At 42.1% G+C, this 27,192-nt stretch overlaps 1 protein-coding gene across 1 annotated transcript; it reads left to right on the top strand.

The window, feature by feature from the left end:
- Positions 1-702: 702 nt before the first annotated feature.
- Positions 703-22,630, top strand: LOC140475984 (uncharacterized). Its single transcript, XM_072567887.1, has 7 exons — positions 703-758; positions 2,802-2,959; positions 3,175-3,466; positions 5,798-5,957; positions 11,557-11,609; positions 21,546-21,689; positions 22,576-22,630. The coding sequence occupies exons 3-7, from the start codon at positions 3,210-3,212 to the stop codon at positions 22,628-22,630; spliced, it is 669 nt and encodes a 222-aa protein (XP_072423988.1). The 5' UTR covers positions 703-758; positions 2,802-2,959; positions 3,175-3,209.
- The last annotated feature ends 4,562 nt before the right edge of the window (positions 22,631-27,192 follow it).

The following is a 27,192-nucleotide window of genomic DNA, read 5'->3' as shown; positions in this document are numbered from 1 at the left end:
CTACCAACTAATTTCTCACACAGTTTGCTAATACCACAATTCGTCGCACTCAACATTTCAACAATCTCCAACAATCATGACTCATACGTAACATTGATAACTTCAGCCCATCCTCAAAGTCTTCACACTGCTGCAAGCCTCATGTGTACTTTTCTCAGCTTGCCCAAGTTCCATCTGACTATGGCAGTCATGTCACCCTATCGCAAGCACAACATTTACTGAGTAGCTTCTTTCTCGCTGGCAGCTGACAGCTGGAGAGAGAGCAGCACCTAACCAACAGGGCACAGTCATGGTAGTTTGTCCTTCCCTCCTGGAGGCGATCGTGTTCCCCATCACTGGAGTCACCATTGCTGAGGCTGGAGACAGCATTGGGGCTAAAGCTATCTAATGACGGAATGCTTATAATCTTTCCTCCTTTTCATATCACTCCACAATCTTATCTGATCTACAACTGCAGATGGTGTAAGAACATTTTACTTTCTCTCCTTCTGTCTCCACATCTAACCTTTGTGCCCTTCCCTTTTCAGATACTCAGGAATACAACCTGGGAAAGAACTGGTGGAGGACCAAAAGGTGGAAACTCAGAAAGACAGTGAAGAAGAAACTGTGCGCACACAGACAGACAGACAGACAGACACCACACACACACACACACACACACACACACACACACACACACACACACACACACACACTCAGATACTGAAACAATCTGTGCCCTTATGCCTCAAGACCTGGACACCATCAGGCTTGGTCTGGTACGTGGCAAGTTACAAGTGGAAAATTACCAGTCAAATTCATCTCTATTGACCAGAAACTAAAAACTGAACTAGCCATTTAAATACTGGTGGCTGTGTAAGTGGGTCAGAGACTGGGAATTCAGAGGTGATTAACTGACCACCTGACTTTCCAAAATCTGTTCACTATCTACAAAGCACATATCAGCAGTGTGGTGGATACTGACAACTGCCTTAATGAGGGCAGGTCCAACAACACATAAAAAGCTCATTTAGCAACCTGCTTGATTAGTACCCCATCCACCATCTTAAACATTCACTCCTTCCACCCATTATACAGTGGTAGTATCTGCCATCTGTAAGATGCAGCGTAGCAAATTGCTAAGGCTCCAATCGACTGCACCTTCCAAACTCATGATCCCTTATCACCTTGAAGATCAAGGGCATATGGGAACACCACCACCTCCAAGTCACACACTATCCAGAACTGGAAATATGTTCTGATTCTTTTACTGCTGATAAGTCAAAATCTTTGAGCTCCCAACTTAATCAGCACAGTATGGATTTACCTATAAATTGTAGCAGTTCAAGGCAGTGGTTCACAAGCAACTTAGAGCCATTAGAGATGGACAACAAATACTGGTTTCCTCTGCAATGCCCACATCCCATTAACAAATTTTTAAAAGCGCTATTTGGAGGACAATTTGAGGCACCGAACTCAAATGGCCAGCAGCTAGATTACAAGGCAAGGATAGATTTGGTACCATCTAGCCAGAGATTGAGGTTATTTATGAAGTCCACTGCAAGGATACAATTAGGCCTATGGCTTTGCACAGACCTTGCAGCTTATTCTTTCCACCATGGTAACCAACTCCATCAGCCACATTTGTAGACCCAACAATAATGCAGCATTGAATGACCAATGTCTCAGTTTCCATTACAGCACAAGTGGAAGCCAGCCACAGTTTGCTGCACTTATACATTCAGAATGCTCTCCAACACATAACAAAAACTGAGGTGCTGCACCAATGGAATGGCAGTGGCACTGTAGAACCTAAATCTGCTGCTATCTGCCCTCAGGATGAGACCATTTATCTCTGCCTAACTCTACCATTCCTCTTGCGCTTTTATCTGTCAGCCAGCTAGCCCAGACTTGGGGGGGGGGGGGGGGGGGAGCGGAGAAGCCTGATGTTTAACACCCTTCACTCACCCAGGCTGTTTCTGCTTTAATGTGGGCTATCTTCTCCTGGATTGAGTGGATGGGAGAGATTGAGTGACCTGAAAGTGGATGAGACAACTGTTAGTGCTGAGAGCTGAAAGGTGATATGGTGACCTCCTGTCAGTACTCCAGGAAGAGAACACCACTCATCTGCACCACACCCTCAACCAGGATGTCCGACTCCCTGTTGGAGAATCATAGCATCATTTTCCCCTTCTGACTGAATGTCCATCACCAAGCAGCTTCAGAATGCCACTGCTTGTCTGGATGAACAGCCACCTTTTACATTTTGGTTACACCAGAGATGCCAGTCTTTTGGTGGATACCTGCTGAGTGATGCATTGTGGTTTCAGAAAAGGCATGTGGTAAGTTGGGGCTAGAATCAGACACAAGGCATGCCATAGGTATTCAATTAAATAAATGTAGTGTCAAATGCTAGACATCATGTCCAACAGCCCACCAAAATACTCACGCAACTGACAGCCAAAACATACGATTCAGCTCAAGGAGTCATTTACTGGAGAGAGGTGAGGTGTTTGGTGGTTCGGTGGGGGGGGGGGGGGGCGGGGGGGAGTGGGAGCGTGGGGAGGGGGGGTGGAAATTATCCACGGCACCCCATCTTTTACCAGCCATGGATCTGTGGAATTCTCATCCCAGAACGTGATGGAGACAGACTCCATGGATATTTTTAAGACACAGGTAGATGGATTCTTGACAAATGTGAGGGTGTCAGAAGGTATTGGGATAAGAAGTAAAGTGCTTTCGAGGTCACAATCCAATCAGCCGTGATCTTAGTGAATAACAGAGCTGGCCTGATAGGCTGTGTGGCTTGTTCCTGTTCCTAGATTATCATCTTGTGCACGCTTCTGGACATGGGACTGCATCAATATGGATGATCTACCACAAAGCATGTTATATTTTCTACATCATGGAATAGTAAAGCAGCACAGCAACTACGTTTGAGGGTAAAGCAATAATTTAACATATCCCACAAAAACTCAAGGTAAGAGCTTCTCTTGATGCCATAAGATTACTAACATCAAGTTAGACTTGCACCACCAAAATCATTACACTTTGGGATTCAGCGTTACATGGTACTGGTTACATACACTGGAGGCAAATTAGAACTTGGCTTTTACTGTAAGAATAACAAATGGAAATGTATTGTATCTCTTTTTGCTTCACTTTACTTCAATGGTATTTTTATTTTACTAAAAGGTGAACAAGAGTCAGGGTCTCCGAATCTGAGCCCAATGATTCAAACATCATCCAGTGACTCTATGTCCATTGGAACTCCAGGATTATCACAACTGGAAGATATCAGACAACATCTGGGATCCCTGGAAGCAGATTACCAGGAACTCGTTAAAATTCTTTCTAAGGAGAGTAGGACAATATCAGCCCATCAAAATTTCCTGCACAAGCAGAAAGGACAAAGGCCTGTGAAAAATAGCAGAGTTTTAGCACATCTTACATTACAGCGACAGAAGGATCTTTGGTACTTATTCAGGTAGAAGAAAACTGTTGAACTAAGATAAGTAACATTTCTAAATATTGGCAAACTGAGATGATTGACACGGATAATAATGTCCCTGTTAATAGTATAAATTTACAGCGAGACATTTACAGGAATTACTAACAATACAGCACTGAAAGTGGTTATGAAAAATGTTTAATCCAAAACTTTTAAATATCTTAAAGTACATACAATGATGTGGTGAAATGTCAATTTTTCAGCTTTAACATAGTTGTCATTTTATATTTCTTGCTGGATTATTCATGGAACATTATATTGAACTATTTCCTTTTCTACATCAGAGACACATAGACAGGGCAGTGAGGGGTGAGAGCTGCTAGAGTGGCCACTCGAGAAAGTAAAAGAAACTTCTATTTATAACATTCCATTTCACAAGCACAAAAATATAGTGACCCATAGTTCTTTTCAGTGTTGGTGTGAGTGGGAGAGTGGGATGATAAATGCAATCTAGAAGTGAACAATGGCTGAACAAGAGCAGAGTAACTCTTTTTCAACCTAAGCACGTGGGCTCTATTTTAGTGTTTGTAGCCCCTTCAAAGGGCAGTTGCATTAATCATGCACCTTTACAGTACACATTAATGTCATCTACGATCATATTACCATGCATGTGAAATGCATATAGTGTGCAAGTGAGTGATTTAAAAATATTTTCTGTACGCTAACTAGCAGTAGCCACTGTATTGATAACAACAAGGTGGTTCTTAACAGAAATTCACCCTTTTGGCTAGAAAAGGACTGATTAGGAATGGCAGCCTGTTTAGACAGCAGGAGTGTTTTCTGTCATCTTCACAATCTATATTAACAAAGATTCACATAATTCAGTTTTGAAGAGGGTTGGTATTTATAGTGAAACTAATTTCCAGAGTAGCCAATGATTAAATATTCAATAGAACCACATCAGGGTTTTCAGCATGGAATCATTGTTACTGGAGTGTAAGTTATAGCTTTCGGTAGCATGTTGCCAGTTATTTCAGGACTGTGGGTTATAATACTATTCCAGGGACAAACCCTGGACGCTTCAATGCAGTATCAAGTGATGCTGCACAGCCAGACCTGCTGTCTTTTGGATGAGATGTTAAATGTCTCCACTGTCAGGTAGACAAAAAATATACTGGAACACTATTTTAAAGAAGAATAGGAGAGTTCTCCCTGGTGTACTCCAATATCGCAACCAAATCTAAAGTTGGATTATTACATTCTGCTGTTGGGACTTTTCTGGGCATAAATTGGCTGCTGCATTCTCCCATATTTAGAGCAGTGACTACACATTAAAAATATACCGCTCTAAAACACTTCACAACTTTGAGATTGCAAAAGACACAATATAAAAATGCACATTTTTCCCTATAATCTGATTGGCTATACTCAGACACCAATAATAACTGTCATATCTACTTAGCAAATCAGAGAATTAGAAACTGTCTTCAAACAATCTGGGTACTTCATTACCTTGCGCACTCCCTGCCTATCCAGATGCACAACTAGAATGATTATGCAAGGAGATTGATGTCATTATCATTCTGGCAAGATTTGCAACCAACTCAACTCTGAGCACAGGCCAATTAAATCAATCTGATCTTCTTTGCTATTAGCCTAATCTTAAACTCGGGTGAATCAGATCTGCCACACTTGTCTTAATAATAGCACTTCGATGTAAAAGCCTCAATAGTGGAGAAGGTCATGCATGATCATCTGTTCAGGACTGCATGTTTCCATATAGATTTCCTATACCTACCTGAAAAATTGCTGGTCCACACTCCTTATCTGGTATCCAGTAACAGATACCCTTAGTTTTTTTTCCACCCTCACCCTTATCCTCATCTCTACCTCAATCACATCGGAGTGACACAATCCATCTTCGTTAAACAGAAAAAGCAACACCCCTTCTAGATTTGTTTTTGTTATCCTTACTAAACAATCCATGTATGTTCACAAATACTGTTGCAGTCTTATAAAATGTTTCCAGGATCCCTATACTAGACCTTATTCACTAGCAAGGATTTAACTCATAACACTCATATCCATTCTTATATGTAATCCTGGACATTTATTTCAATACGTGTTACTCTAATATGTGATTATGTGTTGCCAGAATTTGTTTGTGCCTTTACATTCAATGTATTTAACTGATTTTAAAAAAAAGTGTTGTCACTTCCTTAAATCAATAACAACATTTCAAGCTTTAGGAAAGGAACACATACATTTTAATACAACAGCAAGGCATTACAAGGTTCATAGAAAACTGTCATAATAACTTAATGCAGCAGTGATTTGACTACACTTATTCATGTTTGCTCTTTACAGTACAGTGCAGAGGAGGTTTGCATATCTGGAAGCTCATTTACTCCTACTGGCTCAAAACATCACTCGCTTAGCTGATGAAATTGGCTCCCAGGCTTCCTTGCTACAGAAAATACATTTATTGCAACAGGAAGTACAAAAAACACATGCTTTCAACAAAGTGGTAGGTATCCTATTGTCTCCTGAATTGCGAGAAAAAAAAGATGAAAAATGCTTTAAACAGAATGCAGGTAATTTCTTAAATATCATAGGAGAATCAGAAACGTCAAGAGCCAGAGTACACAATCTTCATACGTATGACAAATAAACCAATAGCAATGTGAAGAAATGTTGTTTCATGAAGAGAATGGTTAAGATCTGGAATGCACTAATTGAGATGGAAGCAGATCCAATCTAGGTAAAGGCGAGGGAGTGACACTAGCTGCATTGTTCAATACAGAGCTGCTGTACACTGAAAAGGACAAAATTGGAGCTGTAGTTGACCGTTTTTAGATAATTGGATTTTCAAAGAAACAGAATGCATATGATTGGAAAAGCTATCATTTGTTTATTCCCAGTTCAGGTGTGGGTAATTAGTGTTTTCTTGAAACCCTTGCAGCTCAATAGTTTGATATATGTGCGTGGCTGCTTAGTTCAGAAGATAACCATGAGTGAGAGGCTGGAGTCACCAATGACCAGACCACGATAAGACATTAAGCTTCCTTACCTTAAGAACAATGAATGAGCTAGATTTGTTTGAAATCTGACAGATTCATAGTCATCATTATTATAGAGTCAAGGCACAGAATCAGACCCTTCGGCCTAACTCGCACATACTGATCAAGGTTCCCAAACTGAACTAGTCCCATTTGTCTCCATTTGACTGATGTCCTTCTAAACCTTTCCTAACCACCTACTGGTCCAAATGTCTTTTAAATGCTATGATTTGGAGATGCCGGTATTGGACTGGGGTGTACAAAGTTTAAAAATCACACAACACCAGGTTATAGTCCAACAGGCTTCTTTGGAAACACTAGCTTTCAAAGCACTGCTCCTTCATAACACGGTTTTGTTGTAATTGTACCTGCATCTACTACTTCCTCTAGCAGGTTGTTCCACATACAAAACCTCAATTCCCCTTTAAATCTTTCTCCGCCCCCTTAAATCTTTGCCCTCTAGTTTTGGGTTCCCGTACTCTGGAGGAAAGACTTTTGCTATTCAACTTATTTCCAGATCATGAAAGGACTTAATTTAAAGGCTAAAACAAAAGGAGTAGTGATCTAGTTTTGTCTAGGATGTTGCTCAGGTGGAACACACTTTATATTGGTTGATGTTAAATTGTGTTACTGAGGTATAACACTGCTGTTTTGGATGGACCACCCACTACAGAAATTGATCAGTTTTTATTTACACAAGGCAATCAATGAGGAATATCAGTTTTACTGTGAAGGAAAATAATTTCAATGAACTTGATTTAAGAAACACAAGCTTTAAGATTCTAAAACAAAGTTAGCACATCTCCCGTGATATTATTTACAGAGGGTGTGGAGCATGTGTGGGGAATATACAACTGCGTTAGGGCCTAGAGTCAAGGAGGTGAGATCAAAAGTAGGTTTGCAACTGGGAGCAAGGCCAAGTGAAAGTAGGTCAGGTTTATGCCATTAACAGGCCAAAAGAGTGACAAAGTACACAGCCTGACTGGGACTCACTGAATCTGGGAGTGTCACATGGAGATGATTAAGGTATTACATTAAAACTGTAAAGTTTACAGTACAGGAAGATTCTGAGGAGGGACAGGCTGGCCTTGTGATCTCAGGATAGTTCCATTAATAGAGCTAAAATAAAGTCACCCACTGCACTGTTAATCCCACTTCCTTGTTTGATTGCCAAAATAACCAGAAAAAGAAAGATATACTGTTGTTGCAACACCAAGGTTGCAAATGCTGTGTCAATGGAATGTGTAAGTGTGCATGCTCTAATTGTGATTGACAGCAGTTTATCCAGATTGGAGAATACAGCTCGTGATCTTTTGGATGGGCAGGCAATGGTGTCGTGGTAATGTCACTGGACTATCAATCCTACGTACCAGTACATGAATTAAATCCCACCATGCAGATAGTGAAATACTCTTGTAGTCGAGAGTGTGGTGCTGGAAAAGCACAGCATCCGAGGAGCAGGAGAATCGACGTTTCAGGCAAAAGCCCTTCATCAGAGTATGCAGTCCTCACTTTTTCCTATATTACTCTTACATTTCAGTCTTGCAGGTTGGAAAGAATTTTAATCATTTATATTGAGTACATGCTTCTAACCACTGATATCAGATAAAGCAGATAAAGCAATATCCTCCTTTCATTAACTAATTAAATTTAACATTTACTCTTTCAACTCATGATCTAATTAGAAAATAAAAAATGTTTAAAAGCTTTGAAATCTAATAGTGTCCATTATAAGTATGACACTGGCTTCTAAGCAGTTACAGAAAATCACAATCATACAAAGGTTACAACTTACAATTATGTGCTGCAAAAGCTGACACTATTTTTACTGAATAGAGTCATACAGCACAGAAACAGTCCACCTCATCCAGGCCAATCAGACATCCCAACCTGACCTAGTCCCATTTGCCAGCATTTGGCACGTATTCCTTCTAAACCCTTCCTATTCATATATCCATATGGATGTCTTTTAAATGTTTTGTTGTACCAGTCTCCACCACTTCCTCTGGCAGCTTGTTCCATACACACACCACCCTCTGCACAGAAAAGTTACCCCTCAGGTTCTTTTCATGTCTTTCCCCCCTCACCTTAAACCTAGGTCCTCTAGGTCCTCTAAACCCCAGGACTCCCCCATCCTAGGAAAAAGACTTAGGCTATTCATCCTATTCATGCTCCTCATGATTTTATAAACATCTATAAGGTGATCCCTCAGCCTCCATTACTCCAGGAATGATAAGGTGAAACGTAGTCAGGGTTGGCTAATGATTGGGATGAATACGTGTTCTGTTTCCACACACTCTGGCACAAGTTGTCATTCCCTAAACGCAGTAAGCAAAAATGTATGCAGTTTGTTGAAAAGTACATCAAGCAAATATAGTACTTTGAAAGAAAGTGTTGCACTGTTGGTTTACAGAAGTCTTCTGGAGTAACTCAATTGTTTCAGTTACATGCACACCACAGACCAGTCAGATAAAACAAATTTACAACAGTCTGCTATCTGAAATTCCCTGTCCAATTAGATTTTTGTTATCATTTTCCAATCTAATGTCATATTTTTGGTTGTACTTTGGTTCAGTATCACAAGCAGGTCTTGCATTTCCTATATTCTGGAGTAAGATGTCATCTGTTCAATAGCTAGATTAGCAACACTCAGGGACAAATAGAGAACACTTGCTAATTATCACCGGTTTACAGACACACATCACATGTTGCTCCTCATTTGAGGAGTGGAGATTTGTCACATCTGGATTCAGACTATAATCTGCTGAAGTGCAAGAATGTAAGTTTACAAACTTTGTTACCCTTCACATATATTAAAAAAATACTTCCCAATGATTCATTTTAACATGACAAAACACTGCTATGTATCAATGTGTTATTATCTACTGGATGGAAACTGACTGTGGACGAATCAGCAGTAAACAGTTGAAATCCTGTCTACATGAAAAAGAGAATGGACCAAAATTCTTCCTTCAGCCATAGTCACCTGTCTGTAAAAAACTAGCATCCCTATAAAGAGTCTGATGATCTGTCAAACTTTACATTTCCTCTGAAAATATGTACATGTTTTATTTGGCTGCCATTGTTACCTAATTACATATAATATTTGTTTCCCAATTCAGATATCTTTGATGATTGGAAAATCAAATAGGCAATAAAAAGTACATCCCAATGCATCAGCACCTGTCAACATTACCATCTTAAATTGTCAGAGCTTTTTACAGACTTATTATTGAATACTTAATATACCATTGATTTCCATGTAGGCACTCTCTCTGGGTTCTGCACTGAATATGTAGTGAACCAGCTGTGTGATTAAGAACAGAGATTATTAGAGCTGTACAGTTTAATTAAAAGAATAAATAAGATACAAACAAGCAATGCACAGTTTTCACATGACCTTTTTTTGTCATGCTCTGGACCTTACCATTCTCCCAAGTATTAACTGGTTCCAAACTATTCTCAAATGACTAGGTCTTTGGTTGTTTGCTTTTGTCTCACCTAATGAAGAGGATTGATGAGGGCAGAGTGGTGGATGTGATCTATATCAACTTCAATAAGGTATTCAAGAAAGTTCCTCATGGTAGTCTGCTTAGCAAGGTTCGATCACGTGGAATACAGGGAGAACTAACCATTTGGATACAGAACTGGCTTGAAGGTAGAAGTCAGATGGTGGTGGTGGAGGATTGTTTTTCAGACTGGAGGCCTGTGACCAGTGGTGTGCCTCAAGATTTGGTGCTGGATCCACTGCTTTTTGTCATCTATATAAATGATTTGGTAGTGAATGTAGGGGGTATGGTTATTAAGTTCACAGATGACACCAAAATTGGAGGTGTAGTGGACAGAGAAGGAGGTTACCTCAGAGTACCACAGGATCTTGATCAGATGGGCCAATGGGCTGAGGAGTGACAGATGGAGTTTAATTTAGATAAATGTGAGGTGCTGCATTTTGGAAAGGTAAATCAGGGCAGGATTTATACACTCAATAATAAGGTCCTGGGGAGTGTTACTGAACAAAGAGAACTTGGAGTGCCGGTTCATAGTTCCTTGAAAGTGGAGTCACAGGGAAATAGTATAGTGAAATGGTGTTTGGTATGCTTGCTTTTATTGGTCAGTGCATCGAGCATAGTAGTTGGGATGTTATGATGCGGCTGTACATGACATTGGTTAGGCCACTTTTGGAATACTGTGTGCAATTCTGGTTTCCCTGTGATAGGAAGGATATTGTGAAACTTGAAAGAGTTTAGAAAAGATTCACAAGGATGTAGGCAGGGTTGGAAAGTTTGAGGTACAGGGAGAGGTTGAATAGGCTGGGGCTGTTTTCCCTGGAGTGTCAGAGGGTGAGGGATTATAGAGCTCTATAAAATTATGAATAGGGTAAATAGACAAGGTCTTTTCCCTGGGATGGGGGCAATCCAAAACTTCAGGAGTAAGTTTAAAGTGAGAGGAGAAATATTTAAAGGAACTCAAAGGGCAACCTCTTCTTGCAGAGAGTGGTGAGTGTTTGGAATGAGCTGCCAGAGGAAGTGGTGGAGGCAAATACAATTATAACATTTAACAGGCATCTGTGGATACATGAATAGGAAAAATTTATAGAGACATGGGCCAAATGGCGCTAGATTAATTTCGGATATCTGGTTGGCATGGACGAGTTAGACCCAAGGGTCTCTTTCCGAATTTTACATCTTTATCACTCTGTGACTCGAAGTCTTGGTTCCAGGCTTTATCAGCTGTTATACCCATCTTCACCACAGCTCCCCCCCCCTCCCCCAACCTTTTGCCTTCAGATTTCTCTACTCTCCTCACCTCAATAATGGCTTCAATTTGAGTCTTGTTCATTAAACACACTTTGGAATCTATTATATTATTATATAATATATGATATTATATTCAGATTAACAGGCAGTAGAAACTTCCAATAATTATGTATGTTATGTCTTTGTACGATGCAAAATCTCCTGTGGAGTATTTTACAATGTATACCATACAGTAGTTTTGGATAAGTGAATGTGGCTGGAATAATGTAATATTAATTTTTAAAAAAATTAATTCATGTTTTTTTATTAGCAGACTGGGGCCTCTGCCAGGCAGAATTCTTCTAATGTTTCAGAGCTTTCAAAGTAAGTGCATGTTTGGAGCATAGGCATCTTTTAAATAAAATAATACATGTAATAAGAAACAATCAATAGAAATGAATAAAGAAAAAGTGAGTTAACAAGCTTGCATTTATATGGAATCTTGCCCAACTTCTGGACATCCCAAAGCATTTTACAGCCAATTAAGTAATCACTTCAGAATACGGGGAAAAGAGAGACATCTTCTTCCTGTAAAGGCAAAAGGTTGTTGTTTTTAGATTGGGCATCTCCTCATAATTTAAAGATATTTGGTATCTATGTTTACTGTGGAGAAGGACATGGAAGATATAGATTGTGGTGACATCTTGAAAAATGTCCACATTACAGAAGAGGAAGTGCTGGATGTCTTATAAAACATAAAGGTGGATAAATCCCCAGGACCTGATCAGATGTATGCACAAACTCAGTGGGAAGCTAGGGATGTGATTGCTGCACCTCTTGCTGAGATATTTGTATCATCGATAGTCACAGGTGAGGTGCCAGAAGACTGGAGGTTGGCTAATGTGGTGCCACTATTTAAGAAAGGTAAACCTCCCCTTAATAAGGAAAAGCCAGGGAGCTATAAACTGGTGAGCCTAATATTGGTGGTGGGCAAGTCATTTGAGGGAATCCCAAGGCACAGGATTTACATGTATTTGGAAAGGCAAGGACTTATTCAGGATAGGAGAAAGTGAGGACTGCAGATGCTGGAGACCAGAGTTGAAAAGTGTGGTGCTGGAAAAGCTCAGTAGGCCAGGCAGCATCCGAGGAGCAGGAGAATCGATGTTTCGGGCATAAGCCCTTCTTCAGCCCTTCTTCCTGAAGAAGGGCTCATGCACAAAACGTTGATCCTCTTGCGCCTTGGATGCTGCCTGGCCCGCTGAGCTTTTCCAGCACCACACTTTTCAACCCTTATTCAGGATAGTTAACATGGATTTGTGAGTTGGAAATTGTGTCTCAATAATTTGACTGAGTTTTTTTTGAACATGAGGATTGATGAGGGCAGAACAGTGGACACGATCTATATGGACTTCAGTTAGGCATTCAACAAGGTTCCTTATGGGAGACTGGTTTAGTAAGGTTAAATCACATAAAATACAGGGAGAACTAACCATTTGGATACAGAACTGGCTTGAAGGTAGAAGACAGAGGGTGGTGGTGGAGGGTTGCTTTGCAGAATAGAGGCCTGTGACCAATGGAGTTCCACAAGGATCGGTGCTGGGTCCACTGCTTTTCATCATTTATATAAATGATTTGGATGTGAACATAGGCGGTACGGTTAGTAAGTTTGCAGGTGACACCAAAATTGGAGGCAGAGTGGACAGTGAAGAAGGGTATCTTAGAGTACAATGGGATCTTGATCAAATGGGCCAAAGGGCAGAGGAGTGGCAGATGGAGTTTAATTTAGATAAATGTGAGACGCTGCATTTTGGAAAAGCAAACCAGAACAAGACTTATACATTTAATGGTAAGATCCAAGGGTGTGTTGCTGAACAAAGAAACCTTGGACTGCAGGTTCATTGTTCTTTGAAAGTTTTGGATGTAGGTTTGCTCACTGAGCTTGAGTGTTCATTTCGAGACATTTCGTCACCCTACTATGTAACATCTTCAGAGGGCCTCAGGCAAAGCACTGCTGATAATTCCTGCTTCCAATTATATGTTTGGGTTACTTTGGGTTGGTGATGTCATTTCCTGTGGTGAAGTCACTTCCGGTTCCTTTTCTCAGTGGGTGATAGATGGGGCCTCACTCGATGTGTTTGTTGCTAGAGTTCCAGTTGGACTGCTATGCTTCTAGGAATTGTCGTGCATGGCTTTGTTTGGCTTGTTCTAGGATGGATGTGTTGTCCTTCCTCATCTGTATGTAAGGATATTAGTGAGAGAGGGTCATGTCTTTTTGTGGCTCGTTGGTGTTTATTTATCCTGGTGGCTAGTTTTCTGCCTGTTTGTCCAACGTAGTGCTTGTTACAGTCCTTGCACGGTACTGTGTAAATGACATTAGTTTTGCTTGTTGTCTGCATAGGGTCTTTCAAGTTCATTAGCTGCTGTTTTAGTGTGTTGGTGGGTTTGTGGGCTACCATGATGCCAAGGGGTCCGGATAATCTTGCAGTCAGTCATTTCTGAGATGCCTTTGATGTAAGGGAGAGTAACTAGGGTTTCTGGACGGGTTTTGTCTGCTTGTTTGGGTTGGTTGCTGAGAAATTGGCGGACTGTGTTCATTGGGTACCCATTCTTTTTGAATACATGGTATAGGTGATTTTCCTCTGCTCTGTGTAGTTCCCCTGTGCTGTAGTGTGTGTTGACTCGTTGAAATAATGTTCTGATGCAGCTTCATTTGTGGATGTTGGAGTGATTTTTGGTTGCAAAATTTCCCGGTTGTATTTACGGAGTCTGTTGTGGGCATCATTAATCATTTCTCTCAGCATTCTGCAGCCGCTTTGCTCTGTTGTTCTTTTGGCTAGTGAGGTATTAGGGGAGGTTTGTATTTAAGGCAGTTAGGTAGTACCTGTTTTCTTAGGCATTCATATAGGAAGTATAGCTGTTCGTGGGTGGCACTGTGTTGGATGGCATTTGTTTCCAAGTTTCGGGCCATTTTTAGCATATTGCTCCCATAGGTCTTTGAGAAGATTTGTAGCTCAGGTTGAGGTTTTGGATGTAGGTTTGCTCCCTGAGCTTGAGGGTTCATTTCCAGACATTTTGTCATCCTACTAGGTAACATCTTCAGTGAGCCTCAGGCGAAGCAGTGCTAAAATTTCCTTGGAAGCAGAGACGTAGCTAAACAGAATAGTGGAGGAGGAGTTTGGTATGGTTTCCTTTATTGGCCAGAGCACTGAGTATAGGAGTTTGGAGGTCATGTTGCAACTGTACAGGACATTGGATAGGCCACTTTTGGAATATTGTGTGCATTTTTTGTCACCCTCCTACTGGAAGGTTGTTGTGAAACTTCAAAGGATTCAGAAAAGATTTACAAAGATGGTGCCAGGGTTGGAGGATTTGAGCTATAGGGAGAGGATGAATAGGCTGGGGCTGTTGTCCCTGGAGCGTCAGAAGCTGCGTGGTGAACTTCTAGAGGTTGATAAAATCATGAGGGGCATGGATAGGGGAAATAGGCAAAGTCTTTTCCCTGGGGTGGGGGAGTCCAGAGCTAGAGGGCATTGGTTTAGAGTGAGAGGGAAAAATTTAAACAGGAACCAAGGGGTAAGTTTCTCACACAAAAGTTAGTGCATGTATGGAATGACCTGCCAGTGGAAGTGTTGGAGGCTGGTACAATTACAACATTTAAAAGGCATCTGGATGGTATATGAATAGAAAGGGTTGAGAGGGATATGAGCCAAGTGCTGGCAAATGTGACTAGATTATGTTAGGGTATCTGGTCGGCCTGGACGAGTTGGACTGAAGGGTTTGTTTCTGTGCTGTACATATCTCTGATTCTGTCGTTTCCTTTCAGATAGCTGATGAATCTTGTGTATTCCAACATTTCTTGTTATTTCAGACTTCCTGTCTGCTTGTATTTTTCATTTTATTTTGTTGCCATTTGCAATGGCAATAAATGCAGTTCTAAATTGACCAGATTATATTCATCAATAAACCACACAGTCTATAATGAGTATAATTTTAATCACAAACTCTGCTAATTTAGCAATGTTAACTTAGCAATTGCACCAATATAGTTCCAATCTGAAACTAAAGCACTCTATCCATTCACACTCTCCAGATCAAAAGAGCCATCTGTGGAAAACATGGACAGGTCCACAATCTAGGGGGAACCCTTCAACAGAATCCAAATGACTTACTTACCTTGCACATGTGCAACATTTTTGATTTTTTTCATTTCTGGCATTTGTTGTTTTGGTCTTTGTTTATATATTTTGATACACCTGCATGAATTTCTTTTCGCTTCATCTCTGTGGCCAGTGGAACACTAACATTGTACCCATGCAAAATAATTCTGCAATTAAGTCTTCACTGTCAGTCTGGCATGTCGCTATACTCCACACCTTACCTGGGGTATAGATGAACAAGTAGCTGTATCTCCTTAATCTGAGACTGTACCCCTTAATTCTCAGTGGCACTTTTGTATTTCATTTGATCCTGTGTGTGTGTGTAGTGGTTGTGATCTATTTTGACCTGGAATCTCAACCGTATGAGGCAGTCTGAGAAACATTCACATCCCTATATAAATAGCTAATGCTTCATTGTCAATTGTAGCATATATCTGCTCTGTTTCTGTCAGTGTTCTTGATGCTATGTGTACAGGTTTCCTACTTACAGATAAATCTTACACCATGAAGTGCTGTGGTGAGGATCCATCATACAGTGTGGTGTCATTGGTGGGCATCACTCAGTTTTACAACTAGATAGCAAGCAGTGAAAATCTGAAGAATCTTCAGACTCTCCTTTAAGAAAGCAGCTTGTGCAGATTGCAGTAGCTGGGAGAGCTGAAGTTTTACAAAGTCTGCTGAAAAGGAACTCATGGCAAGACTATTCACTCATAATAAGTGTTGCAGACTTGATAAGGGATGTGCAGATTTGTATGTCAGCTTCATTACTCCATTGAACTGGAATATAATTCACTACAGTTGCTGATGCTACCTGTTGGAGGTTTTGAGAGAGTGCAGTTGAAATCCCTTATGGGAAAGGGAAACCTTTGAAAAAAAATCACAGGGGCTCGAGAACTGGGAGAAAGTAGTGTTCTTACAGTTTAAAATCAATTGGAGCTGCCAATAGACAGATATTGCAAGATCCCGCTACAGTAAGGGGAATCAGTGGTAAATCATGTAATATAATGCAAGGTTGCAGACTTGGGCATTTTGTAAAGTCAAAAGTAAAGTAGCAAAGAAGGCCTTTCGAAGCTAAGCAGACAAAATCTCTTGAAAGTGGGAACAGGCAGGAAATCGATTCCTTAAAACCTTGGTAAAAGTTAGCAGAATTTATAAAACTGCAGACTGATACTGATCCAAGAAAAAAAACTGTAAAGCAATGGAAATTTTGTAGTACTATAGTCAGAACAAAAAAAAACAACCAAAAGAAATCTGCTAAAAGAATAAGATTCATCTTGTAGAACCATTAAAGGTGAGAGTAATTCAGTAAAACTGTCAAGAAAATGAAATAGTTATGAAAACCATTGGTAGTAGAATACTTTTGGTACAGAATGTTAAAGTAAACAGGAATAGTTTACTTCAGTCACGATTAGTGAGATTCATCTAGCAAAGTCATGGAAAAAGACAGAAATCATTAATTTTTACTCACTTATAGAAAGTGGAAAAACAGTCATTTAATTTGAAGGCGTGAATCCTCCATTTTGTCTGCAAAAGCGGTATTAGACTTTGGAAAAAGCCATTCAGATGGGTTATTCAGATTCTGGAAGCAATTCAGATCAACCTTATCGCAGGAGACCTGCAGAATTCATTCTTAAGTTACAAAGCCCCAAAGACACATATGTGCTATCAGTAAAGAGAGTAGCCAAATAACAGATACTAAAAAGTCAGGGCCAGTGATATAAACAAGAAAATCTTGCAGGAAGCAATAGTCAGCTATTTTTAAAAATGATTTAGCTGTAAAAATATGAGTTTTAAAATGTTTTAATATAGGTCACAGTCACAGAGCAGCAAGAAGTCAAATAAGTGCTGGAGTCAGGTTGAAAGCTAAAAGGCGGGACAAGCAGAGAAGTAATCTCATGATTGCTACTGGTCCCACGGGCTCGTGAGGCTCAGAACAGAGAGTGGGTGCTGATGAACATGTGACTGCAGGGCTGGAGCAGGAGGGAGGGCTTCAAATATGTGGATCATTGGGATACCTTCTAGGGAAGGTGAGAGCTGTACAAGAAGGATGGGTTGTACCTGAATTGGAGGGGCACCAATATCTCGGGTGGGAGATTTGCTAGAGCTCTTCAGGAATGTTTAAACTAGTTTGGGGGGGCGGGGGGGAGGGGTGCGGTGGGAACCAGAGCTATGGGGATCAGAGGATGGAGTAGCTAGTGAACAACCAGGTACAGCGTGCAGAGTCTGAGGAGGGATAGAGCAAAGTTGCAGTCAGTGTGATGGGTTGAAATATGTCTATTTTAAGTCATACCAGGAATAAGGGTGATGAACTTAGAGAGCATGGATCTGTACTTGGAACTATTATGTTGTGGCCATTACGGAGACTTGGATATCACAGGGGCGGGAACAGTTGTTGGATGCTCAGGATTTAGATGCTTCAAAGGAATTGGGGTGGGGCAGGTGGAGGTAAAAGAGGTGGGAGAGTGGCATTGCTAATCAGGGATAGGATCACAGCTACAGAAAGGGAGGTCATCGAGGAGGGTTTGTCTACAGAGTCAGTATGGGTGGAAGTCAGAATTAGGAAAGGAGCAGTCACTTTATTGGGAGTTTTCTACAGACTCCCCAATAGCAACAGAGACACAGAACAGAAGATTGGGAGGCAAATTTTGGAAAAGTGCAGGAGTAAGAGTGTTGTTGTCATGGGTGACGTTAACTTCCCTAATATTGATTGGAACTGCCTTAGTTCAAGTAGATTAGGATGGAGCAGTTTTTGTCAGATGTGTCCAGGAAGGATTTCTGTCTCAATACGTAGATAGGCCGACTAGAGGGGACGTCATATTGGATTTGGTGAACCAGGGGTTGTTAAGATGGCATTTGTGTTGGCTTTCATTAGTGGGGGATTGAGTTTAAGAGCTGTGACATTATGCTGCAGCTCTGTGGAGCTCTGGTTAGACCACACTTGGAATATTGTGTTCAGTTCTGGTCGCCTCATTATAGGAAGAATGTAGAAGCTTTAAAAAGGGTGTACAGGAGATTTACCAGGATGTTGCCTGGACTGAAGGGCATGTCTTATGAAGGAAGGTTGAGGGAGCTAGGGCTTTTCTCATTGTAGTGACAAAGAATGAGAGGTGACTTGATAGAGGTGTACAAGATGGTGAGAGGCACAGATAGAGTGGATAGTCAGAGACTTTTCCCCAGGGCAGAAATGGCTATCACATGGGGGTATAATTTTAAGGTGATTGGTGAAATGTTTAGGGGAGATATCAGAGGTAGGTTCTTTATGTAGAGAGAGGTGGGTGCATGGAATGCACTTCAGTGGTGATAGTAGAGTCAGATACATTAGGGACATTTAAGCGACTCTTGGATAGGCACATGGATGATTGTAAAATTAAGGGTATGTAGATCTTAGAGTTTGATTTTCGAGTAGGATAAAAGGTCAGCACAACATCAAGGGCTGAAGGGCCTGTATTGTTCTATGTTTTCTATGTTCTACTCTCACACAATTCGTAAGCTACAGTTTACAGTATTAGAAAACCTAAAGAATTTGGAGGCAAGTACTTTAGAACTAAGTTTCTGGCTAGAAGGTATTTATATCAAAGGACATCGCACAAATTTTAAGCTTGGTACATGTGAGTGTCAGTATATTGAATGAAGAAAAAATATTTACAAATTACAGCAATGTGACTACACAGCCCAAGAAATATACCACTTAAAATTAAAGTATGCCACATGCAACTTTGTAACACAAAAGAGCATCAGAGAATAGAGAACATACGCATTTTCAATCGAGAATTCACTTTTGAGCTTGAATGCTCGTCTTGCCCTCAAACGTCTTCAAAATGATGGAAACAGTTAAATTAGTTAACTTCAAGAAATAGCTGTAAAGAAACAGCCAGTCCTGTCACAACCATTTGCAGAACAACAGGTTGTGCTACTATTATTCAAGGAAAGGACAGTCATTGAACAAGTCAAAAGACATTTCAGTGAAAGGAAAACAGAAGAATAGGAACAGTTTAGAAGCATGTGGGGTTAGCATGGATGGATATTTTGGTCAGAATGGTCCAGTTTGGGCTGAAGGGCCTGTCTCCGTGCTGTATGACTCTCTAAGATTTTGTAAGGCTTCCTAGATTTGTGATAAAACTCAAAAGACAAAATCCATCCAGATTAGCTAATTTGGCACAACAGAATTATTTCATAACAGGTCGGAAATGACTGTACAGGGTTCGCAAAACCCTATTCCTATTGACATTGAAGATAGTTTAGAATCAAAATAAGCCAAGTTTGTGGGGAAATAAATGATCAGAGAGCCAATGAGCAGTATATTCTCTTGAAATTCATTGATAAGCCTGTAACTGAAGACTCCAACACAGTTTGGTGAACAGATTCGAAAGACAGGCCTGATTTTGAAGTCAGATGCTGAGAAGAAGCCAGTTCAAGCAGAACATTTAATTTATTTTACTTTCCAGAGAAATAAAAATATCTGCAGTATCAGTCACTAAGATCTTATAGATGTTTATAAAATCATGAGGGGCATGAATAGGATAAATAGACAAAGTCTTTTCCCTGGGGTGGGGGAGTCCAGAACTAGAGGGCATTGGTTTAGGTTGAGAGGGGAAAGATATAAGAGAGATCTAAGGGGCAACCTTTTCACGCTGAGGCTGGTGCGTGTGTGGAATGAGCTGCCAGAGGAAGTGGTGGAGGCTGGTACAATTGCAACATTTAAAAGGCATCTGGATGGATATATGAATAGAGGAAGGGTTTGGAGGGATATGGGCCAGGTGCTGGCGGGTGGGACTGGATTGGGTTGGGATATCTGCTTGGTGTGGATGAGTTGGACCGAAGGGTCTGTTTCCACACTGTACATCTCTATGACTTTATGACTCTATTATGACAAGCAAGTGATTCCTCTGAGCATACTGGTTTAACCATACTTAATAATTCAGTCACTAAGGGAAATGAAAAATTCAAGCCCATGAACAAGTTGAAGTGATGAACCGACTCACTTCAGCAGATATTCCAGGAGTTTGAGGATAAAATACATTTCACACTAATTGAAAATGTAATGCTTACAACACCATGGAAGCTCCTACCAAGATGGGGCAACCATGGTCCACAGATTCCAGACACGACGAAGACAAAATTTGCCCAAATTCAGAGATCTAGATTATGGCAGGAAAGAAAGCACCTATTTCAACACAGACAATTATTCACCACAAAATGAAATTGAGGTTGTGTCCTTCAGAAATTGTAGTAGAGCAATTTCCTGTTTGACAGGAAAGTCATTCTGTGAAAGAAATCTAAGAGATTAAAAACAAAATAGTTCTTCATTGTAAAAGGCCTTTGGACTTTTGTCAGTCTATTAGAAACAGAATCAACCCAGAATCCTTGCACTTCTGAGTAGACGGTCTTCAGGTAGTATAGCAAAACCTTCAGACTGCCTGTGCTTGAAGTTCAGAGACTGGTGGGGAGATGGGGTTTTATTTAATCAAAGAAAAGGTTTGGAGGGACTATCTAGTTGAAATCCTGTGCAAAACCATTTGACAAAATAAGATGATATTCCATAACTTCTGCAAATTTTGTGATTTCAAGTAAAGATAATTAGCTTGTGTTGCAGAGTTTCATCAGGCTGCAGTATCTTTTCAAGTATTGTACTCTTCCACAATTATAGCACACTGCTCCCCCTGCTGGGCACTTATTGCATTTGTAGTGTTGCCTTGAACCACATCTTGCGCATTTTGTCAAGTGAGTGATGAGGTTGTCTCCTACTTCTGCCATTTTGGTAGGTTTTTGGAGGATGCCATTAGCATTCCTACCCATCTGACTGCATCTGAAGGAGCCTTGGTGTTGCTTCTCTTTAGGACCCAATGATGGACCATAATCACATTTTTTATATTATATTGAATTACCTGTTGTGTTGTAAGCCTCACTTACTACTGAAGGAAGTTGGACAATCATTTCATCCCAGGTACCTACAATGACCAGATCTTAAGACCCGTTAATCTGTATAAAATCGGTTAAAAATTATTCAAATGGATTCTTTGTCACTGGGATCTTTTGTTAAATCTTACCAGTTCTATCACAAGATTTCTCTTTGAACTGGAATGTGCACCAAAACATTGAATTATGATTTGAACTCAATCTGTTTGGCATTGTTACTATTCTGAAGTATTACTTTTTTCTGCAGTATGCCTCATGATGACATCATTGGCCAAAGGCTTGCTTGCAAGAAACAGAACCCTAACATTGTCCTGTATCTCTGGAATTTTTACCATCACACTCCCTCACCTCCGGCTTTGTTGAGAACCCTGAACTTGCTTAAACTGCTGTGGTGGGGTCGTACTGAAGCTGCCATGCTGCTTGGTTGCTTCACTGCACTTGATAAATGTTACCATTTTCCTTTATTTGCTCCAAGTCTTTTGATTATTCCTACTCGCTTGCCAATGTTTTATTTAGATTCCCTACATTTTAGATTAGATTCCCTACAGTGTGGAAACAGGCCCTTCGGCCCAACAAGTTCACACCGACCCTCCATAAGACCATAAGACCATAAAACATAGGAGTGGAAGTAAGGCCATTCGGCCCATCGAGTCCACTCCGCCATTCAATCATGGCTGATGCGCATTTCAGCTCCACTTACCAGCATTCTCCCCGTAGCTCTTAATTCCTCTAGACAACAAGAACCTATCAATCTTGGCCTTGAAGACATTTAGCGTCCCGGCTTCCACTGCACTCCGTGGCAATGAATTCCACAGGCCCACCACTCTCTGGCTGAAGAAATGTCTCCGCATTTCTGTTCTGAAATGACCCCCTCTAATTCTAAGGCTGTGTCCACGGGTCCAAAGAGCAACCCACCAGTCCCATTCCCCTACATTTACACCTGACTAATGCACCTAGTACTATGGGCAATTTAGCGTGGCGAATTTACCTGACCTGCACATCTTTGGACTGTGGGAGGAAACCGGACCACCCGGAGTAAACCCACGCAGACACAGGGAGAATGTGCAAACTCCACACAGACAGTTGCCCGAGGCGGGAATTGAACCCGGGTCCCAAGTCCTGTGAGGCAGCAGTGCTAACCACTGAGCCATCGTGCCACCCCACCTTTGGATTGTTCTGTCGCTAGAGAAGTCTTCCAATTTTGGATTCATCCTGTTTTTTTTAAATCCCAAAACTGTGATCTGGCTTCATTCTAATGATATTGAAATCTTTTGCAGCCAATGTGCTTTGACAGAACTCAGCAATAATTATGGTTTGGACTGCTGCAGCTAAGATTTTTTTATTCATTCATGGGACATGTACTTCACTGGCTAAGCCAGCATGTATTGGCCATCCCTAATTACGCAGTTAGCAATCAACCAGATTGCTTAGAGTCTGGAGTCACGTGTCGGTCAGACCAGGTAAGGATGGCAGTTTCCTTCCCTAAAGAACACTAGTGAACCAGATGGGATTTTTTGACAATGGTTACATGGTCATCATTAAATTTTTAATTCCAGAATTTATTTTTGTTGGATTCAAATTCCACGGCAGGATTCAAACTCATTACATAGGTCTTTGGATTAACAGTCCAGTGATAACACCAGTAAGTCATTGCCTTCCCAGTGAGCTAAGTCCATGATTCATTGTGTTTATCTCACTGACGTGAAAATGAATTGTCGTCCCTCATGGATTTTACACTCCTGGTTTACCATCTCTTGAAGTCTAGACTAACTGCTATTCCTGAGTTCCTTGCAACTCTAGCTTAATCAAAACCCAAACAAATTATCACATTCAACAATATCATAGACATTTTATCCACACACTGTTAGACATTGTACTGAATACAACTCTCTGGTATAGATCTTCTCTCCTGTTCATTTCAAGTCTAATTTACATGTTTCCCTCTGCTCTGCTGTTGCCAGAGTTGAATAATAATTTATATCATGAACACATTCATATCCCATTACACAACAGTTGCCATATCAATAGTCACCTCATTTTTCAACAAGCAGAAAGACCTAGATAGTGTAACATGAGTGTGAACTTTATTTTGTTGTTATTTTGGTTCGGGGGAAGATAAATTCAGAGAAGTTACCTTAACTATTTTGAGGTATACCCTGCTATTTGGAACTTCAATGGCACAGTCCAGGGGAATGTAATCTACTTCTCCCATCTGCACTGATACAAAGACCCCAAAAAAGGAAACAGGAGCAGAAAATATGTTACAACAAATATTCCTCTTCAGTTCTTTTCCTAAAGGCAGGTTTTTGACAATTATTCACTAAACCACAGTTGACGTTAATCTGATTCACATTCTCACTGTCTAGCCAACTGATGTAACCAGTCTCCTTAAAACAAATGTTGGTCCTAAAAATAACTGCTCACACTGTGGAGCCACGTACTATGATTTGCTTTGGTTAGCTTTCTCCAGCACTTGTCTAATTACTTTTCATTTTGGTCCTGCATGGTTAAGTAGATAAGAATTAAACTGATTATAAAAATGACAAACCAAATTAATGTGACTTTCGTTAAATCAAGTAATGACCTCTGCTAAAATGTAAAAATACCTTATTTAAGCAACATTTTGTATTTTAGTCAATTGTACTTTTACGGTAGAGTAGAGAAGCAGCAAATATGTTTGTGCTTAGTTTTTCCATACTTTAAAGCACAGTTTAACTGCTGAGTAGGCCAAAAGGATACAACATGGGATGAACTTTGAGTCTGCCTTCTCTATTTTGTCCATCTCTTGTTTATTATCTTACAGAGCAGCTGTAGTAGAGGCCTGACAGCAGTTTATATCCTTGGTAAAAACAATGACTGCAGATGCTGGAAACCAGAGTCTAGATTAGAGTGGTGCTGGAAAAGCACAGCAGTTCAGGCAGCATCCGAGGAGCAGTAAAATCGACGTTTCGGGTGAAAGCCGTTCATCAGGAATACAGGCAGATTACTTACAGTGTGGAAACAGGCCCTTCGGTCCAACAAGTCCACACTGACCCGCCAAAGCGCAACCCACCCAGACCCATTCTCCTACATTTATCCCTTCACCTAACACTAGGGATAACTTAGCATGGCCAATTCACCTAACCCGCACGTTTTTGGACTGTGGGAGGAAACTGGAGTACCCAGAGGTACTCTGAAACCGGGTCTCTGGCGGTGAGGCAGCAGTGCTAACCACTGTGCCACCCACAGAGAGCCTGAAGGGTAGAGAGATAAGTGAGAGGAGGGTGGGGGTGGGGAGAAAGTAGCATAGAGTACAATAGGTGAGAGGGGATGAAGGTGATAGGTTAGGGGGGAGTGGATAGGTGGAAAAGAAGATAGGCAGGTAGGACAAGAGATGGGGACAGTGCTGAGCTGGAAGTTTGAAACTGGGGTGAGGTGGGGGAAGGGGAAATGAGGAAACTGTTGAAGTCCACATTGATGCACTGGGGTTGAATTGTTCAGAGGTGGAAGATGAGGCGTTTTTCCTCCAGGCGTCTGGTGGTGAGGGAGCGGCGGGGAAGGAGGCCCAGGACCTCCATGTCCTCGGCAGAGTGGGAGGGGGAGTTGAAATGTTGGGCCACGGGGCGGTGTGGTTGATTGGTGTGGGTGTCTCGGAGATGTTCCCTAAAGCGCTCTGCTAGGAGGCGTCCAGTCTCCCCAATGAAGAGGAGACCGCATCGGGAGCAACGGATACAATAAATGATATTAGTGGATGTGCAGGTAAAACTTTGATGGATGTGGAAGGCACCTTTAGGGCCTTGGATGGAGGTGAGGGAGGTGGTGTGGGCGCAGGTCTTGCAATTCCTGCAGTGGTAGGGGAAGGTGCCAGGATGGGAGGGTGGGTTGTAGGGGGGTGTGGACCTGACCAGGTAGTCACGGAGGGAACAGTCTTTGTGGAAGGTGGAAAAGGGTGGGGAGAGAAATATATCCCTGGTGGTGGGGTCTGTTTGGAGGTGGCGGAAATGTTGGCGGATGATTTGGTTTATGCGAAGGTTTGTAGGGTGGAAGGTGAGCACCAGGGGCGTTCTGTCCTTGTTACAGTTGGAGGGGTGGGGTCTGAGGGCGGAGGGACAGGATGTGGATGAGAGGCGTTGGAGGGCATCTTTAACCACGTGGGAAGGGAAATTGCGGTCTCTAAAGAAGGAGGCCATCTGGTGTGTTCTTTGGTGGAACTGGTCCTCCTGGGAGCAGACACGGCAGAGGCGGAGGAATTGGGAATATGGGATGGCATTTTTGCAGGAGGTAGGGTGGGAAGAGGTGTAATCCAGGTAGCTGTGGGAGTCGGTGGGTTTGTAAAAAATGTCGGTGTCAAGTTAGTCGTCATTAATGGAGATAGAGAGGTCCAGGAAGGGGAGGGAGGTGTCAGAGATGGTCCAGGTAAATTTAAGGTCAGGGTGGAATATGTTGGTGAAGTTGATGAATTGCTCAACCTCCTCGCGGGAGCACGAGGTGGTGCCAATGCAGTCATCAATGTAGCGGAGGAAGAGGTGGGGAGTGGTTCGGGTGTAATTATGGAAGATCAACTGCTCTATGTAGCCAACAAAGAGACAAGCATAGCTGGGGCCTATACGGGTGCCCATGGCTCCCCCTTTGGTCTGGAGGAAGTGGGAGGATTCAAAGGAGAAATTGTTAAGGGTGAGGACCAGTTCGGCCAGACGAATGAGAGTGTCGGTGGAAGGGTACTGTTGGGGACATCGGGAGAAGAGACGGAGGGCTTGGAGGCCCTGGTCATGGCGAATGGAGATGTAGAGGGATTGGATATCCATGGTGAAGATGAGGCATTGGTGCCGGGGAAACGGAAGTCTTGGAGGAGGTGGAGGGCGTGGGTGGTGTCTCGAACATATGTGGGGAGTTTCTGGACTAGGGGGGATAGGACAGTGTCGAGGTAGGTAGAGATGAGTTCAGTGGGGCAGGAGCATGCTGAGACAATGGGTCGGCCAGGGTGGTCAGGCTTGTGGATCTTGGGAAGTAGGTAGAACCGGGCAGTGCAGGGTTCCCAGCCTATGAGTTTGGGAGCTGTGGGTGGGTGATCTCCTGAGGTGATGAGGTTCTGTGTGGTCTGGGAGATGATAGTTTGGTGATGGGGGGTCATGGTCATGGTCGAGGGGGCGATAGGAAGAGGTGTCCTCGAGTTGGCGTTTGGCTTCAGTGGTGTAGAGGTCAGTGCGCCAGACTACCACTGCACCCCCTTTATCTGCTGGCTTGATGGTGAGGTTGGGATTGGAGCAGGGGGATTGGAGGGCTGCGCGTTGTGAGGGTGAGAGGTTAGAGGGGGGAGGGAGGTAGACAGTTTGAGGCGGTTAATGTCCCGATGGCAGTTGGAAATAAAGAGGTCGAGGGCGGGTAATAGGCCAGCACGGGGTGTCCAGGTAGATGGAGTGTGTTGGAGGCAGGCGAAGGGGTCCTCGGAAGGTGGGCGGGAGTCCTGATTGTGAAAGTAAGCTCGGAGGCGGAGGCGACGGAAGAAGTGTTCAACGTTACGGCGTGTATTAAATTCATTGATGCGTGGACGGAGGGGGATGAAGGTGAGTCCTTTGCTGAGGACTGATCATTCGTCCTCAGTGAGCGGGTGGTCAGGGAGAATGGTGAAAACTCGGCAGGGCTGGGGGCTGGGAGCTGGGATCTGGTGTGGGTGTGGAGCTGGGAGTGGGGTGGAGCTTGTAACTGCAGTGGGTGTGGTGGTGGGGGAAATGGTGGTGGAGTCATGAGTAGGGGTAGTGTTCCCCTCTGGGTTCTGGGGGGCAGGGATAGTGACAGTGGGGGACATGTCAGCAGAATGTAGGTGAGTGGCGTTGGTGGGGGCGGAAGTCACTGAGCGTGTGGCATCAGTGATGATGTGAGGGGCGGAAGTGATGTCACTTATAGTGAAAGAGGAA

The sequence above is a fragment of the Chiloscyllium punctatum genome, chromosome 4 (assembly GCF_047496795.1).
Source record: "Chiloscyllium punctatum isolate Juve2018m chromosome 4, sChiPun1.3, whole genome shotgun sequence".
Classification (NCBI taxonomy): Eukaryota; Metazoa; Chordata; class Chondrichthyes; order Orectolobiformes; family Hemiscylliidae; genus Chiloscyllium; species Chiloscyllium punctatum.
Note: the sequence above shows the minus strand (reverse complement) of the source record. Positions and strands in the feature narration are given on the sequence as shown.

Bases quoted from the DNA above. Each gene is read 5' to 3' on its own strand.
- LOC140475984 (XM_072567887.1), top strand. From the start codon at position 3,210: ATGATTCAAACATCATCCAGTGACTCTATGTCCATTGGAACTCCAGGA. The intron at 3,467-5,797 runs GTAGAAGAAAAC...TGCTCTTTACAG, and splicing joins GATCTTTGGTACTTATTCAG to TACAGTGCAGAGGAGGTTTG. The intron at 21,690-22,575 runs GTGGGGTCGTAC...AATCTTTTGCAG, and splicing joins AACTTGCTTAAACTGCTGTG to CCAATGTGCTTTGACAGAAC.